This window comes from Zonotrichia leucophrys, chromosome 23, assembly GCF_028769735.1.
Source record: "Zonotrichia leucophrys gambelii isolate GWCS_2022_RI chromosome 23, RI_Zleu_2.0, whole genome shotgun sequence".
Lineage (NCBI taxonomy): Eukaryota > Metazoa > Chordata > Aves > Passeriformes > Passerellidae > Zonotrichia > Zonotrichia leucophrys.
Window position 1 is genome coordinate 464,192 of NC_088192.1, and position 14,479 is coordinate 478,670.

General features: G+C 54.5%; 1 protein-coding gene across 3 annotated transcripts in view; it reads right to left on the bottom strand.

The window, feature by feature from the left end:
- Positions 1-265: 265 nt before the first annotated feature.
- Positions 266-14,479, bottom strand: part of ARID1A (AT-rich interaction domain 1A) — a 55,101-nt gene continuing 40,887 nt past the window's right edge. For 2 of the 3 annotated variants that reach the window (XM_064731390.1, XM_064731392.1), the window contains 12 exons: positions 13,401-13,546; positions 13,212-13,321; positions 12,159-12,368; positions 11,499-11,706; positions 7,922-8,054; positions 7,446-7,618; positions 7,164-7,314; positions 6,562-6,693; positions 6,386-6,482; positions 3,852-4,716; positions 3,438-3,568; positions 266-3,219 (listed from right to left, as the gene is read on the bottom strand). In XM_064731390.1, the coding sequence (XP_064587460.1) occupies positions 1,495-3,219; positions 3,438-3,568; positions 3,852-4,716; positions 6,386-6,482; positions 6,562-6,693; positions 7,164-7,314; positions 7,446-7,618; positions 7,922-8,054; positions 11,499-11,706; positions 12,159-12,368; positions 13,212-13,321; positions 13,401-13,546 (4,081 nt within the window). In that variant the 3' untranslated portion in view covers positions 266-1,494. The remainder of the gene's footprint in view (positions 3,220-3,437; positions 3,569-3,851; positions 4,717-6,385; positions 6,483-6,561; positions 6,694-7,163; positions 7,315-7,445; positions 7,619-7,921; positions 8,055-11,498; positions 11,707-12,158; positions 12,369-13,211; positions 13,322-13,400; positions 13,547-14,479) is intronic. The other variant, XM_064731391.1, reaches the window with a different exon arrangement.

Consider the following 14,479-nt stretch of genomic DNA (forward strand, 5'->3'; position numbering starts at 1 on the left):
GCCACACTCACAAGAAAATGTGAAAAATGCAAGAAGGAAAATTTTCCATTTTACAGAGCTGGGAGGGACCTGCCTCCCTTCCCTCCCTGGCAGCCACAGCTTCACCTCACGCTGCAAATGCCGAGCCTGGGCAGCTCCTAAGGAAAAATTCCAGCAGGGAAAGCAAAGTGAGAGCAAGCAGCATCAGAGCAGGGCAGGCCTCGGGCATCACCAGCACTGAGCTGCCCTCCCTGTCCTGCCAATAAAAAAAACCCTTACAAACATCTTACCAAGATTTAATGTACATTTATTCTTAACACGTGGAACATATAGTATAAAGATTTCATACTGAATAAATGATATTCATTAAGCCAAAAAAGGAAAAAAGGGAGGAATTTACATCAAGTTTTTAGCTACATCGTCTGAAATACAAATATGCAGAATTCATCACTGAAAAATCTCAATTGTGTTTCTTCATCAGGAACTTCAACTGAACCTAGAACTTTTTCACACCTCGATTAGAAAGAAAACAAAAACAGGAAAAAAATAAACTATAAGTTGATTGGCTGCTGAGACAGCAATGACTTTATACACAGAGACCTGTACAGCATCCTCCAGGGAGGGATGTCTGGCAAGAGATTAAATAATTGTGTCTCGCTTTTGCAGGTCATCAACTCGTTAACTCGTCATACTATAAAGGGTGGGAGGGGACAAAACTGCAGGAGTCTCAGGGTATGTGCAATGTACAACGTCATATATATATACACACGTGGCAGCGCTGGGCTGCAGCTAAAGGTTAAAACCAGTTCTAAGAGGTGATCTCAGGGTTATTCATACAATCAAGGAGGAAGAGAGAAAGAGGTCAGGGTGTTGTAGGTTCACACATTATACTTTGGGGGAAAAGCCTTTTTTTCTCCTCAACATTAACTAAAAACATTTTTAAAAACTACAGCTTGCTGCTGATCCAGCGTTTTTTTCTTTTTTTTTTATCCATGTGAGACATTATTACAGTATGTTTACAGTTTAAGGTGTACAGTACATGGAGTTCTACACGCTACTGCACAGGCCTCCCTTGGACAAGGTCTGTTCACAACTGGTAACTTCTTGGTTCCTGCAAGATTGTGAATGTACAACGATAAACCACACAGAGTTCAGCAGTCACTTTTTGTCCTTCAGAGTTTACCATTAAAAACAGTTATGAAAGTGGTGCCTGTCAATGGGATAACACGGCAAGTCGTCTTTCCCCAAACTCACTGTAAACGACAGTAACTTTGGTTAAAATAAAAAAAGTCTTCTATGTAGACAGAACTTTGTCTCCTTTAATAAGGGATTGGGGACAAATCTGAGGGGCGGGGAGGGGGAGAGGGGCCGGGGAGATCCTTCCCCGAGGGAGAAGCAGGACAGCGCAGGGCAGACAGTGGATTCTGAGGTGGTTTTGCATAAATAAAGGGCAACAGTCAGTTTCTAAGTTCTCCACTCACGCACACGCACACGGGGGCTCGGATCCCACAGCTGTCATGACTGGCCAATTAAAAACAGTACATCACAAATAACTTGTGAAACCAAAGAGTTCATCAAAGGCGACACGGAGATGTCCAAGAGCCGCGACTCGTACAAGGTGAACTCCGAGTGGTTCTCGTCCACCTTGGCCAGGGCCAGCAGCGCGCGGGCGGCGCGGCGCATCATGTCCACGCTGGTGGCCTCGAAGGGCGGGCTCTGCATGTGCATCAGCCCCGCCTGGCTCTGCTGGAACTGCGTGGCGGCCAGGCTGTCCTCCAGGAAGCCCAGCAGGTTGCCAATGCTGCCCTTCTGCACGGCGATGGCTCTGGCGGCCAGGCTGTCCCCCTGGGCCAGGTTGGCCAGCAGCACCACGGCCATCTCCCGGCACACCGGGTTCTTTCTGTCACTGAGGAACCGCACCATGGTGCTGTACAGCTTCTCCAGGCGGCTGAAGGGCGGCGTGGCCAGGATCAGATCCACGTTGTTGTCCTGGATGCTGAGCTTGCTGAGTGTTTCCAAAACCAGTCTCTGAGGGGAGAGGACAGCGTTGGGTCCCAGTGTCGGAAAGGGATCCTGGGCCTCTGCCGAGGGACACACTGCCCAGTGGAGGAGTCCATCCAGGATAGGCAAACAGATGCTTTCCGGGTAAGGGGAGAGGTCCAGCTGCCCAGAAATGTTGGCCAACGTGACCAGTGTGTTTTCACGCAGCATCTCCAAACAGTCCCACCACCACTCCACCTTGTTGCAGCTCACCCCTTGGTCCTGCTCCTCCTCCTTCTCGTAGGTCAGGGGCGCCTGTTTGCGTTCTGGATGCTTGTGGTGAAGGAGGATCAGTTTCCCTAGAATCAGCAGCAGCCCAGGGTGTTTGGACATTTCAAAGTCATTGCCTGGCACAAACGATAAACTCCTGATGATGTTGGAGACGCAGATGCAGCGCTTGGCCAGAGAGTCCTGCCAGTCCAGGAGGGTGCAGAGCGGCGTCTCGTCCTTACTGTGGGGTTCATCCTCCAGGATTTTTATATTTCTGTGGCTCTGAGCTGGGCTGATGACAAAGGGAAACTTGCTGCTCTCCTTGGCCGTTTCCGAGGCCTTGCCCTCCTCCTCCTCGCCTGGCAGGGAGCCCGGGCGTGCCGAGAGCATGTCGTCCATGGTGGCAGTTATCCTCTTCTCCGCGGAGCCGTCGGGCGCGGGAGCCTCCCCTTCCCTGGGGCTCGGGTTGCTCTCGGCTGCTGAACGTTTCCTCAGGGCAGAGGAGCAGGAAGCTCGTTTGTGAGGCAAGGGCAGCTCGGTCTTGCTCTCGAAGTGTGTCTGGATGTGCTCGGTGGTGTCCCCGCCGCCGATGCGCCAGTGCAGGAGCCCGCTGTCGAACTCCTGCACCCGGCCCAGCTTGTCCGAGTAATCCACCACAAAGGGGTCGTTCTTCTGCACCACCTTCACTGGAAGCTTGTCAAATTTACTCACTAGCTTCTCCTCGCTGCTCTCTAGAGGTACTTTGTCCTTGCTCGAAAACGCGGCCTCCTCCTCTTCCTCATCCTCCTCTTCCTCCTCACAGTTCAGGCTCTGTGGCTCGTCGTCCTCCTCCCCTTCTTCAGGGGAGGAAGCTGAAGATTTGCAGAACCTTTCTGGATCTAATAGTGTTCTTTGCCCTGGGTCTCCTACCTCGTATTCCTTCAGGATTCCAAAGATCTCGATCAGGCAGCGCCGGAAATATTCCACCAGGAGTTCCAGCAAGCCTGGCAGCTACACGGGGGGAGGAAGGAACAGCCATCAGAAAACAACTCCCAGGGAAGGCCTTTGCACACACACAGATCACTCAGGCCAGGAGTGACCGCTCACAGCTGCTCACACCCCACGCTCCAGGTACAGAGGCTGCAGGAGCTCTCGTTGACACCTGGCTGACAGAAACCCCTGCAGCATCAGCACTTCAAAGAGCTGTCCCGGAGAGCATCTGCACCCACCTGGCTGAGGTTGAAGGTCATTATGCTGTTGTCATCGTAGAGCAGGATGTTTATGGTATCTAAGGCCCACGTACTTTCAGCCAGCAGCCCCGACTTCAGAGACATCATCACTCTCCAGGCTTCAGGAGTTCCTGTAACATAAACACATGACACTTCCAGCTCCTGGAGTTTCAAAACAAAAAGGAGACACTTGATGCTGATTTGAACCTGTGAAGAGCAGAGCCTGGTTAAGATGATGGTAGACATCTACCACCAACCTGCCCACAGGCAATGCCAGAATAAGGGCTCAGGACACAATTAACCTGTAAAAATGCCTTTTTTTTTCAAAGCCAGCAGAGCCCCTCTGTACCGAAGGGCCAAGGCAGCACCAATCCCTCAGAAGGCTCCAGCAGGAGGGCAGGAGGTTCCTCTTACCGATATCTTTCGCCGTCAGCCGCCTCCTCTGCTTCAGCACGGGTTGCGTGGCCTCCACGGAGCCGGGCGGGAAGGTGATGTCCCGTCGGATCATGGGCGGCTGCACGGCTGCTGGTGTGATGTGCGAGGCAGGCACGGGCGGCCCCGCCTTCTGCATCTTCATCCCCGAGTGCAGGAACGGGGATTTACTGGGAGAAGTGCGGTTCTCCAGAGGTCTGGGCAGAGGTGCTGGGCTGGATACCTGAGGAATGTGATTCTGCATGCTGGGGGGGGTCTGGTAGTTGGACTGGGGGGGCCTGGTCATGGGGGGCACGGGGGCGGAGGGGCCGTAGGGAGGTTGCCGGTTCCCGTGGGAAGGCCATGGTCCCTCGTGGTTGACCCTCTGGTCTGAATGCAGGATTTCATCCGTTCGAGCCACCCCGTGGTAGGCGGGGCCCTGCGGCGCCGCGCCCGAGCCCTGCCGGTTGGGGTAGCTGCCGTAGCCCAGCTCGTTCCTGCCCTGCCACAGGGCCCCTTGCTGGGGACCCTCGGGCGCCGGCTGGAGGGGGCCCCCCATCATCTGGGGGGGGATGTTCTGCTGGGCGCCGGAGCCGGGGGCGGCCGAGACGCGCTCCCTGCCGAACTGGAAGGGGAACTGGCTCTGGCCGGGGCGGCGCTCGGCCGGGTACGTGCTGCCGTACTGGTTGTACAGGTCCTGCTGCGGCGAGGGCTGCGCCGGCGGCTGCTGGCTGGGCTGCTGCGGCTGCGCCGGGGGCAGCTGCTGCTGCGGCTGGGCCTGCCCCGAGCTGTAGGGAACGTTGTAGAGCTCGCCCTCGTGCCGCTTGGCGGGCAGCCCGTAGCTGCCGTCCATCGGCCGCTTGTAGTTCTGCGGGGACAGAAAGGCACAGACGAGCTTGGCTGAGTGGGAATTTGGGATTGTTGCTCTGCAAGGGGCTGCACAGGGAGGTGGTGCCATCACCATCCCTGGAGCTCTGGCTCTCAGTGCTCTGCCCTGGGCGATGTGGTGGTGATCGGTCACACCTTGGACTCACTGATCCCAGAGGTCTTTTCCACCCTCACTGATTCCATGAAGCAAAAAGCCAAACCCCTGGGCAGAGTCCCCAGAGCCAGAGGATCTGCCCCACGGCATGGCCTGGGAAGGGCTCTGTCTCCTTGCTGGCCGTACCCAATGTGAAAGTTGGATCAGTTGTTCCATTTCACAAGCCACGGCCAATTCCTTGTGGCTGCCTGGGGAGGCTGCCTGTGGATTCCACAAGGATGCCTCAGGGGCAGGACTCTGCCCACAGAAAGGACTTTCCTGCAGAAAAGGCTCAGCTCTACTCTGCATTCACCACAAACCAGAGCAGACACTGGCACTTGCTTCCTTCCACATCCAGGAATTTTATCAGACCCTATTTCTCTCATTTCCCAGGCTTCTGCTCAAGTACCAGACAAAATGCATTAAAAACTACTGTACTTCCTGCTTCTTCCCTTCCTGTGGATTTCAAAACACTTTGCTGAAAGGAGCAAGAAGGCTTCTCACCCCCAATTCTTTAAAGTGCAAACGGAGAAAACAGCCAACTGCTGCCCAAATTAAAATCCAGGCTCTCTCTTGCCTCCAAGGTCTGAGCTGTAGCTGCTGTGGAGGCTATTCAGACACTCCACGGTCGTAACTGGCTTCAGATGGAGCTCTAGGGCTTCAAAGATGACAAGTTCCAGAGTAACTCGAACTCTTGGCTCCGAGCCCCGTGGCTCTGGTTGCAGAGCCAAACTGCAGAGCAGTTGGAATTATTCTTAGCACAGCTCAGTGAGTGCCCTCTCTATACTCTCCTAAACCATAGGACTTAAAATTATCAGGAAAACATTATGGGTCCTGGCATGGATACAAAGAGCAAGTCGTATGTGAGGATTATGGGAAGGGATCCACGTTCATTCAAACTGTCCTGAAACAAACCTGATGGGTTTGGGAACAGCAAGGAGGAGGAGGAGGCAGCAGGGCCATGGAGTCTGAAGCCTTTGGCTGCAGGATGGGAAAGGACCAAAACAATCCCCTGGTTTGTGTAGAACAATCCACCTGAAACAGCTCTCCTGAATGATCCAGGACTTATCCAAAGAAAGTCATCACTTGGACCAAAAGTGTTACAGAAACAGGATGGGATTCACAAAGTTCCAGAGGGACAGAGAAGCCCAATAAAGCTCCCTGACCTTCTGCTACCTGACCAGAGCATGCAAACCACACAACCTCCATTCTCAGAACACTGTTTTGTTAACACGGCACTGGGAATGTCAATTAAAACTTTTACAATTGTTTTCAAAATCAGGCTGGACAGGGCTTGGAGCTCCCTGGGAAGTTGTCCCTGCCCATGGCAGGGGGTGGCCCTGGATGGGCTTTAAGGTCCCTTTACCCAAGCCACTGTGTGATTCTGTGATGAGGTACCCAATTCTTCACATTCATAAAGCAAAAGCACAGCCCTGAGAGTTTCCATCTTCCCCTCTTCACAAAGAGCCCAGGTAGAACTCCCAGTTGAGCCAGCTGGGATCCCTGGATCACCCACCTGCTGCTGCTGCTGATACATGGTGGTTTGCTGGCTGGGGAAGGGGCTGCCCGAGGATGTGCCTTGAGTGGAGAATTGATTGCCATAGGAATCATGTCTGGAGAAGAGAGAGATGTGTCAGTGTCCGTGTCACGGGCTGGCAGCCCTGGCTGGGGACAGCGGCCCCTGGCACAGACCTTTGCTGCTGCTGCTGCTGCTGGGGGTAGCGGCTGGGCGAGTACATGCCCGAGTCGGGCGCGGCGGGCAGGATGCTGGGCTGGGGGGTGCCAGTGCCCAGGCTGCCCTCGGGCCCCAGCCCCGGCTCCGTCCTGTGGGGAGAGACAGAGAGAGCCCCGCGGGCACTCAGGGCCAGGGAAACAGAGAGAGCCCCACGGGCACTCAGGGCCAGGGAAACAGAGAGAGCCCCACGGGCACTCAGGGCCAGGGAAAGGGACAGAGAGAGCCCCGCGGGCACTCAGGGCCAGGGAAAGGGACAGAGAGAGCCCCGCGGGCACTCAGGGCCAGGGAAACAGAGAGAGCCCCACGGGCACTCAGGGCCAGGCAAAGGGACAGAGAACCCCGCGGGCACTCAGGGCCAGGGAAACAGAGAGAGCCCCATGGGCACTCAGGGCCAGGGATAGGGACAGAGAGAGCCCCGCGGGCACTCAGGGCCAGGCAAAGGGACAGAGAGAGCCCCATGGGCACTCAGGAGCCTGCATGGCACAGGCTGCTCAGCACAGCCATGGCAGAGGTGCCCGAGGTGCCCCAGGGAGGGCAGGGCAGGGTGGGCAGCACCCACCTGACTCTGTCGTAGGGGGCTCCGTAGGGGTAGTGCTGCCGCTGGCCCATGGCCATGTTGCCCATGCCGGGGCCGGCGGCGCGGTTGTAAGGGTCACCCATGCCACTGTTGGGGCCCTGCCCTGAGGACATGAAGGGGTCGCTTCCTGGAGCTGCAAGAGAAAAAGAACCACTGAACACACCATTAGCAAAAGACACCTGAGGCTCTGGGCAGGAAGGGCGAGCGGGGGGGTCCTGCAGCACTTCCAGCACCCAGCCAGGCAGGGAGAGGATGATCCCTCACCTTTCCTCATACTGCTGTAGGGATCTTTATTTGGCTCGTAAGACATGCGACCCATCATGTCAGAGGTATTCATGCTGGGCTGGTACCCTGGATTTGGAGTCATGGAGTTCCGTTTCTGGAACGTGGGATCACTGCCGTCTGCAAAGGCATCCTGAAGGCCCACCGAGTTACTCCTGCTCCAAAAAAGCCCCACAAACACCACATTACAGAGGTCCATGACAGTCCTCAGGACACTCTTCCTCACATGCTCCCTCTCAGGTGTTGCCATCCCCTCCAAAGGCCAGAGCTAAGAGGAGCTGCCCCTCCACAACACTGTCCTCAGACCCAACCCCAAAACTGAAGAACATTCACACACGATGTTGCTGTCAGCCATGAGGGAAGGAGCCAAGCTGTGGAGTCCCACCAAAACAGGCACCCAAGGCCCCAACATCTGCAGTAATGACCCAGAGGTGTCACCCCCAGCAGTGGTGCCATACCTGATGCCTGGCAAAGGCGGCATCTGACTGTGAGGCGTCGAGGCTGGAGTTGGTGGCTTCAAGTCCCCTCCTTCTGCCATGGAGCTGCTGGTGGACTGAGGTGTCTGAGGGCCCTGCATGGAGCCTGAACCCGCTGCAAGAGGAGGAACATGGGGTGAGCAGCCTTGCACCCTATGGATGCAACCCTGAACCTCCCAGAGTCCTTTGAGGAACAGACAGATTAAATATGGCCAAGACAGCACGAGGAGCTCAGCAGTTCAAGGACAGGCTGGGCCAGGCTCCCCAGAAGAACCCAAAGCTGACAGGCTGTGTCTCTGCTCATCTTAACCCCGTTCCCTTTTCCACACCATGGCCCTGTGTGGTGCTTCCCACGTTATCCTGTCAGAGCTGATGCTCTGGAGGGCACCACGTGGCAGCAATGTGGGGCTTCTGCCAAGGGACAGCAACCCCTGATGTGCCTGTCACCTTCACATCCCCCAGCCAGCAAGGAGGGCTGGAACCCTGTCCTGGGAGCCCCAGGATCTCCCCAGCCATGGAAACCTCAGGAGCTGCAGGAGGCTCCTCTGCCTGCTCTGCCCTCCCAGAGCAGTGAATTCACCAGTGAAGCACCACTCCCAAGGATTCCTGGAACAGGGAATGCGCACAAAACCCGTCCAGCAGGTTCCCTGCAAGCCCCAGCGTTCTGCTCCACTGAGCCTTGACCAAACCCCCCTGTGCAATCCAGTAATCCAGCTGTGCTGCAGCTCCAGCAGCTCTCCCCTGGCCCGGGATCGCTGTGACAGCACCAGCTCAGGTTCAGCCGCTCCTCGCAGCTGGCAAGAGCTGAACTCTTAATTAATGTTTCCATTAGTTCCGTCCCCAGCACCCGATATCCCTCAGCCTCAGCCCTGCCGGCTGATGAGTCATTTCAGCTATTCATTAAAATCCTCCGGGGTCACGTCCAGGCCATGTTTGTTTACACCCCACCTTCCTGGCACCCTGTCCTGTGCTCTGCGACTCCCTCGGCCGGGAGGGCTGCAGGAGGAAGGGCAGCAGGAGCTCCTTCACTCACAGCCCCTCCCTGGCAGCCCAGCCCTGCTGAATCCCCCAGGAATGGCTCTGAGGAGTCCCTGAGACATTCCCTGAGACATTCCTGAGACATTCCCCGAGACATTCCCCGAGACATTCCCTGAGATATTCCTGAGACATTCCCCGAGATATTCCTGAGACATTCCCTGAGACATTCCCTGAGACATTCCCTGAGATATTCCCCGAGACATTCCCGAGACATTCCCTGCCTGCTGCCATTTGGTGTTTGTCCCCAGCTCCCGCTGTCCCTCCCACTCACAAACGCACCCGGAGCTGGAGCAGGGCCAGCTCCACGCTCTGGGAATTCCAACCCAAGGTGCCTCCCCGGGGACTCTGCCAGAGGGAACTCCCAGTGCCCATGAGGGAGTTCCCCGCTCCCTCTGGCCACCACCCCCGGGCACTGCTGGCTGCTGAGGGTGTGATGGACACGGACGAGCTCTGGCACCAGGAGCTCCCCCTCTGCAGCCTTGGGAAGGGTTAATGGAGAGCGGCACAGTGCAACCCTCACCATTCCCAAAGTTCTGCAGGAGTTAATTGGGCAGAACAGGCTGAAATGAAGAGCGAGCCAATGCCAACAGGTTGTGAGGTCTGCAAGGAGAGCAAACCACGTCTGTGGGACTGCAGAGCCCTTCAGCCAAATGATGAAATGGCTCCAAAACATCCCCCTGTTGTCCACAGGTTCCCAAACAGGGAATTTATTCTCATCCAGGCGATTCCCTGGGGACAGGACTGTGTGGGGCCCTGGAAGAGCAGCACCCACACTGCCCTAGGGCTCCTCAGCCTGGAGCTGGGCTGACTGAGCAATTTCTGTCTGCCCCACACCCCCAGGCCCGGGGAGGAAGAAAAGGAAAGTGAAAGAGGAGCAGGGACAGCCGAGTGATTCAGCAGAAAGCACCAGAGCCAGCAGCCAGGCTGCAGTGCTGCCCTGCACGTTCCCAGTGTGGGAGCTGGAGCACCCAGAGAAGGGTTTGAGCTGGAAATGCAGCAGGGTCCTCTCAGAGCAGGACCCAAACGTGCAGAGTTTGGGGTAAGAGCCCTGCAAATTCCTCCTGCTGAAGCAGCAGCTCAGCCCAGAAGGCAGAGCCAGGCCCTTCCCAAACACCACGTGAGCTAAAACAAAACAAAATCTGATGCAGCACCTAATCCACTCTGACACACACCTAGAGCTGCAACAAGTCTAAAGTGGCTTCCTAAAAGTCTCAGCTCTCTCCAAACAAACTCCAAATGCTCTCAACATCTTTGTTCCACTGCCTTGGGGGGCAAGAAAGAGGTTTTGGAAATAAAGTGGGATTGGATTTGTGGTGTAGTTCGGGCAGAACTCAGACCCACTTTGGACAGAGGTTCAATCTAATGGCACAGAAGTTACTTTATCCTGCAGAACACACAAGGCTGAAGCTCCATGGGGCAGCTTTCCTGACCAGTGACAAGACAGGATTTAGCTCTTTACAAAACCCCCTGTAGCTGGAAGGAGAAATGTGGTGCCCAGCAGAGCACTGGGACAGGCCCACTGTCCCTGAAGGGTCCAGCAGGGCTGGGACACAACTGCACTGCAGGCAAAAGGGCTTCATTATTCTGCTCCTCAGGAGCCAGACGAACGTGGTGCCAGGTTTCACAACCAAAAAGGCATTTTTTTGCAAACATTATAGGAACTTCAAAGCAGACCAAGTTTTTGTTTCACCTACATGAGCAGGCTCCTGACCAGAAAAAGCATCTGAAGATTTTTAGTTATAAGACAACTGGAAAACTCAAGCTTAAAGGAGAGTTGGCAAATTCAGCAGCAATTCAAGCAATGAACTCAATGCAAATGAGACAGAAAGGATCAGACTTTCCAAAGACTAAAGAGCACAACGTGCATGGCTGGCCTGCATGTCTTTTCGTTTTTTGTTTAACAAATCTGAATTGAGCATTATGCTTAAATATTCAGAAACAGGAGCACCCCCTGAAATCTGAAACAACAGCAAAGGTGCATTTCAAAGATTCCTAAAGCAGCCAGCCTGCTGTAGGCCCCCAGTGCTCTGAGCAGAGCCCCAGAATGCCCTCCCTGGCTCCTGCTGAGGGCTGGGAGCAGGAATTCCTGAGGAGGGTGAGTGCACACCCACATGCAGCCTCTCCTCCAGAAGGAATCACTGGCACAGTCCAAAGCAGCTCAGCTTCTGCAGTGGGGTCCCAAACAGGAGCAGTGACAGGGGCTGCTGCTGGAGCCACCCTGCAGGGAAACTCCAGAGATCTCTCTCCTCCAGAGAGATGCAGCAGCAAGCACAGAGGTGTGTGTGTGTATTTTTAGAATTTCCTTTCTCTCAAGCTTAATCCAGAGCTTGGACACACAAACTGAATCCCAAGAGGCTCAACTCACTCCCAGTCTCACCCACTCCCACTTTACCAAAGCATTTTTATCCTGCACAGCCAGAGAACGGGGGGCAGGTTTGGCAGTTTGGATCAGCCTGGCCCCCAGCATGTGCCACAGACCCTGCTGCTCACACAGCCCGGCTCAAACCAGGCCTGGCCTCACCTGGAGATGGGGGCTGGATCTTGGTCTGGGATTTCTTGGAGTCAGCAGCTGCGAAGATGTCGGGCGGGGGATCCTCGCCGCGCTCGATCTTGCACTCGAAGGCGTACAGACACTGGATGTACTGCTTCTTCAGCGAGCTGGCTGCGCTGCTCGACGTGCCCACGTTCAGGTTGGTGGCCAGCTCACGCCACTTCTTGTTCTTGTTGACCTGCACCAGCAAACAGGAGGCTCTGAACTCCAAATCCCAGCCGGACCTTCTCCCAGAGGAGACATCGACCCTTCCCAGCTCACACAAAGGATGCACTGAGGGCCAAGCAGAGCAACCCCAAAACCACTGAACTCCCTTCTTCACATACAGAAAACTTTTCAGATTTCCAGGGACAGATTGCAAATCAAATTAGGCACGAGGTCAGCTGACAGCCAGATGCAAAGACAAAGGCAGTGTCACCAATCTTTGCACTGGGCAAGCAGGGAAAAGGGCTTGGATTGGATCTGGCCACAGACTGTTCTCACCCAGACAAAGGGGGAGCAGACATCTGGCTCCCTTAAAGGGTGCTGGGTTTTATTTACAGAAATAAAGCAGATAAAACGTTAAGGCTAAATGGAAATGCATGGCTCACATGTGGCCCCAGAGCTGACCTTTGTGCTGGGCTCACTGACCTGAGTCAATCCCCCGATCTCCTTGACAGAGATGTAGAGCCTGTACAGGTCCAGGGGCTTCCTGCCCACGGCTGGCAGGTTGGTCATGCCCATGGCCTTCTCCTCAGTGAAGGCCAGGTATCGATCCACCCACAGCTTCCTCTCGGGCTCCCCTCCCAGCTCGTACAGCTTGGTGATCTTCTCGTTGGTCGTGGTAGAGGAACTGGACTTCTAGGAGAAGGAAAGAGAGATCAGGACTGAGCGGCACCACGGCAGCTCCTCCATGTCCCAGGGGGCATCTGGCCCTGTCTCCTGTGTCCTTCACCACCTGGAGTGGAGGCAGAGATGGCTCTGGCACTCCAAACCTTTACTTTAAAATGAGCTCCTGAACTAGAGGTGTTTCTCAAACCTGGTATGTTCCAGGTGAACCCCAGACCCAGAACTGAGCATGTTCATGGCACATGAGATTCCTTCACAGCACAGACCAGCCCTGATCTGCGGCCAAGAGCATTCAATTCCTCTTTTGCCATAAATAAGACAGGCAGATGCCAGAACACAGGAGCAGAAGTGAGAGATCTCCTGGATCTTCCTGCTGCTGGCACAGGGATCAAACCTGCTGAGCATTTGTTTTCCTTCAGGTAGCAAAGGAGGAGACCAGGGGCTCAGAAACTGCTTTTTGGGTGGTTCTTTTGAAACTGGTAGCAGCAATGCAAAGAAAAACACTCCCTGAAGAACTTGTTTGCCTCCCTCTTCTGGCTTTGATACAGGATTAGTGAGAGGTCTGTTTGTGAAACAACTGCAACACTTTAGTTACCACGTCCCAGCTGAGAGCTGCTGCCTCGCTCCAGGCCCCCTCCACCAACAAACTCAGGTTTGTTTACGCTGCTTTTGGCAGTTTCACTGTGGCAGGTAATAATTCCTAATACTGAATTTGTTTTCCAGGTGAAATCCATGTCTCCCACAGGACTGGGAAGCGTTCCCCTCCACTGTTCAATCCAACACAACACATGGCTTTATTTCCCTGGATGCTGAGGAGGATGGGAGTCAATAAAAACAAAACCCAGAACGTTTTACCTTTGACTTGGATTCTGCTTTGGGCGTCCCATCTGCCTTGTTGTTCATTTTAGTTGCAGGTGTTAATTTGACATCCCCGAGTCCCATCATTTCAGGGCTGGCTGCCATCCCTGGGAAGTTAAAGGAATCTTTAACACTGATTCTCCTTCCACGCAATGACATCAGTGAGGTCCCAAAGCTCTGGCTTACCTGCAGAGTTGTTGGCCATGTTGCCCCCCATGGGGTAGGGGGGGCCCTGGGGGTTCATCATGCCAGCCATGCTGTTAATTCCCTGCCCATAAGGAGGCCCAGTGCCCATCATTCCCCCCTGGTTCATGTTGGGATAACCAGGAGGCCTGGAGGAGGAAGAAACACACAATCACTATTGGGATATTGGGATATTGGGATAAGGCACTATTGGGATATTGCCTTCTGACAAAGCAGCTTTGCTAAAAGAAACTTTAAAAGGACATGGCGAAGGACTTGCCCCTAACATTTTTCCAAGAGAAGAACAAAGATCAGGTGCTCTTGTAAAGCTCAATACCCAGAGCCCAAGCCACATTCTCAAGAGAAAAGGGGATGCAAACCCTTTGGAAAGTGGGACCTGAGCTCTGAACATTTTCACCCTTCATCTTGTTCTCCTAGATCCACAAACTGAGCCTCATTTCAGTTGTGAAATTGCCTTTAACCTGCAGACTCTGCAGCCCTGGGCAGTGTAGTGAGGATTTACAATCAATGTCCTGGGCTGGAAGCATTGTTTTCCATGTACTGTGGCTCAAACTTCTTCCTCAAAGGGACAGGCCTGGGTTCCTTTATTGGGGTTTGGGAACTTGAGCCTTGGCAGGCACAGGTAAAAGCAGGAGGCTGCAGGAGCAGCCCTCAGGTGAGGATAAAGAGCAGGGTCCAGTCAGACAACAGAGAGTCCACCACTTCTGGGGGAACCCAATTTAAGAGCACGTTCATGGCTCCCCAGGCATTCTGGTAGGCCACACACACCTACTCTGAAATGGGCAATAAAGGGGAAAACAACCACAGAAAACTGTGCAAAGTTCAGAGCTGAATTCCAGCTCCTTTCCCACAGCTGCTCATCAAGGCCCTAAAAGGAAGAAGTTCCTCACAGTGGACAAGCAATGTCTTGGATCACACACACAGCTGGGTGGCTGCTGGGTTTAGGGGCTGCAGCACAGGGGCAGCATCTCCAAGTCACCCAGAGAACAGAGAACACCAGAAAGCAAAATGCAAAACCAACTGAAGGCATCTCAGAGTTATATGATTCCCCTGTGAGCATT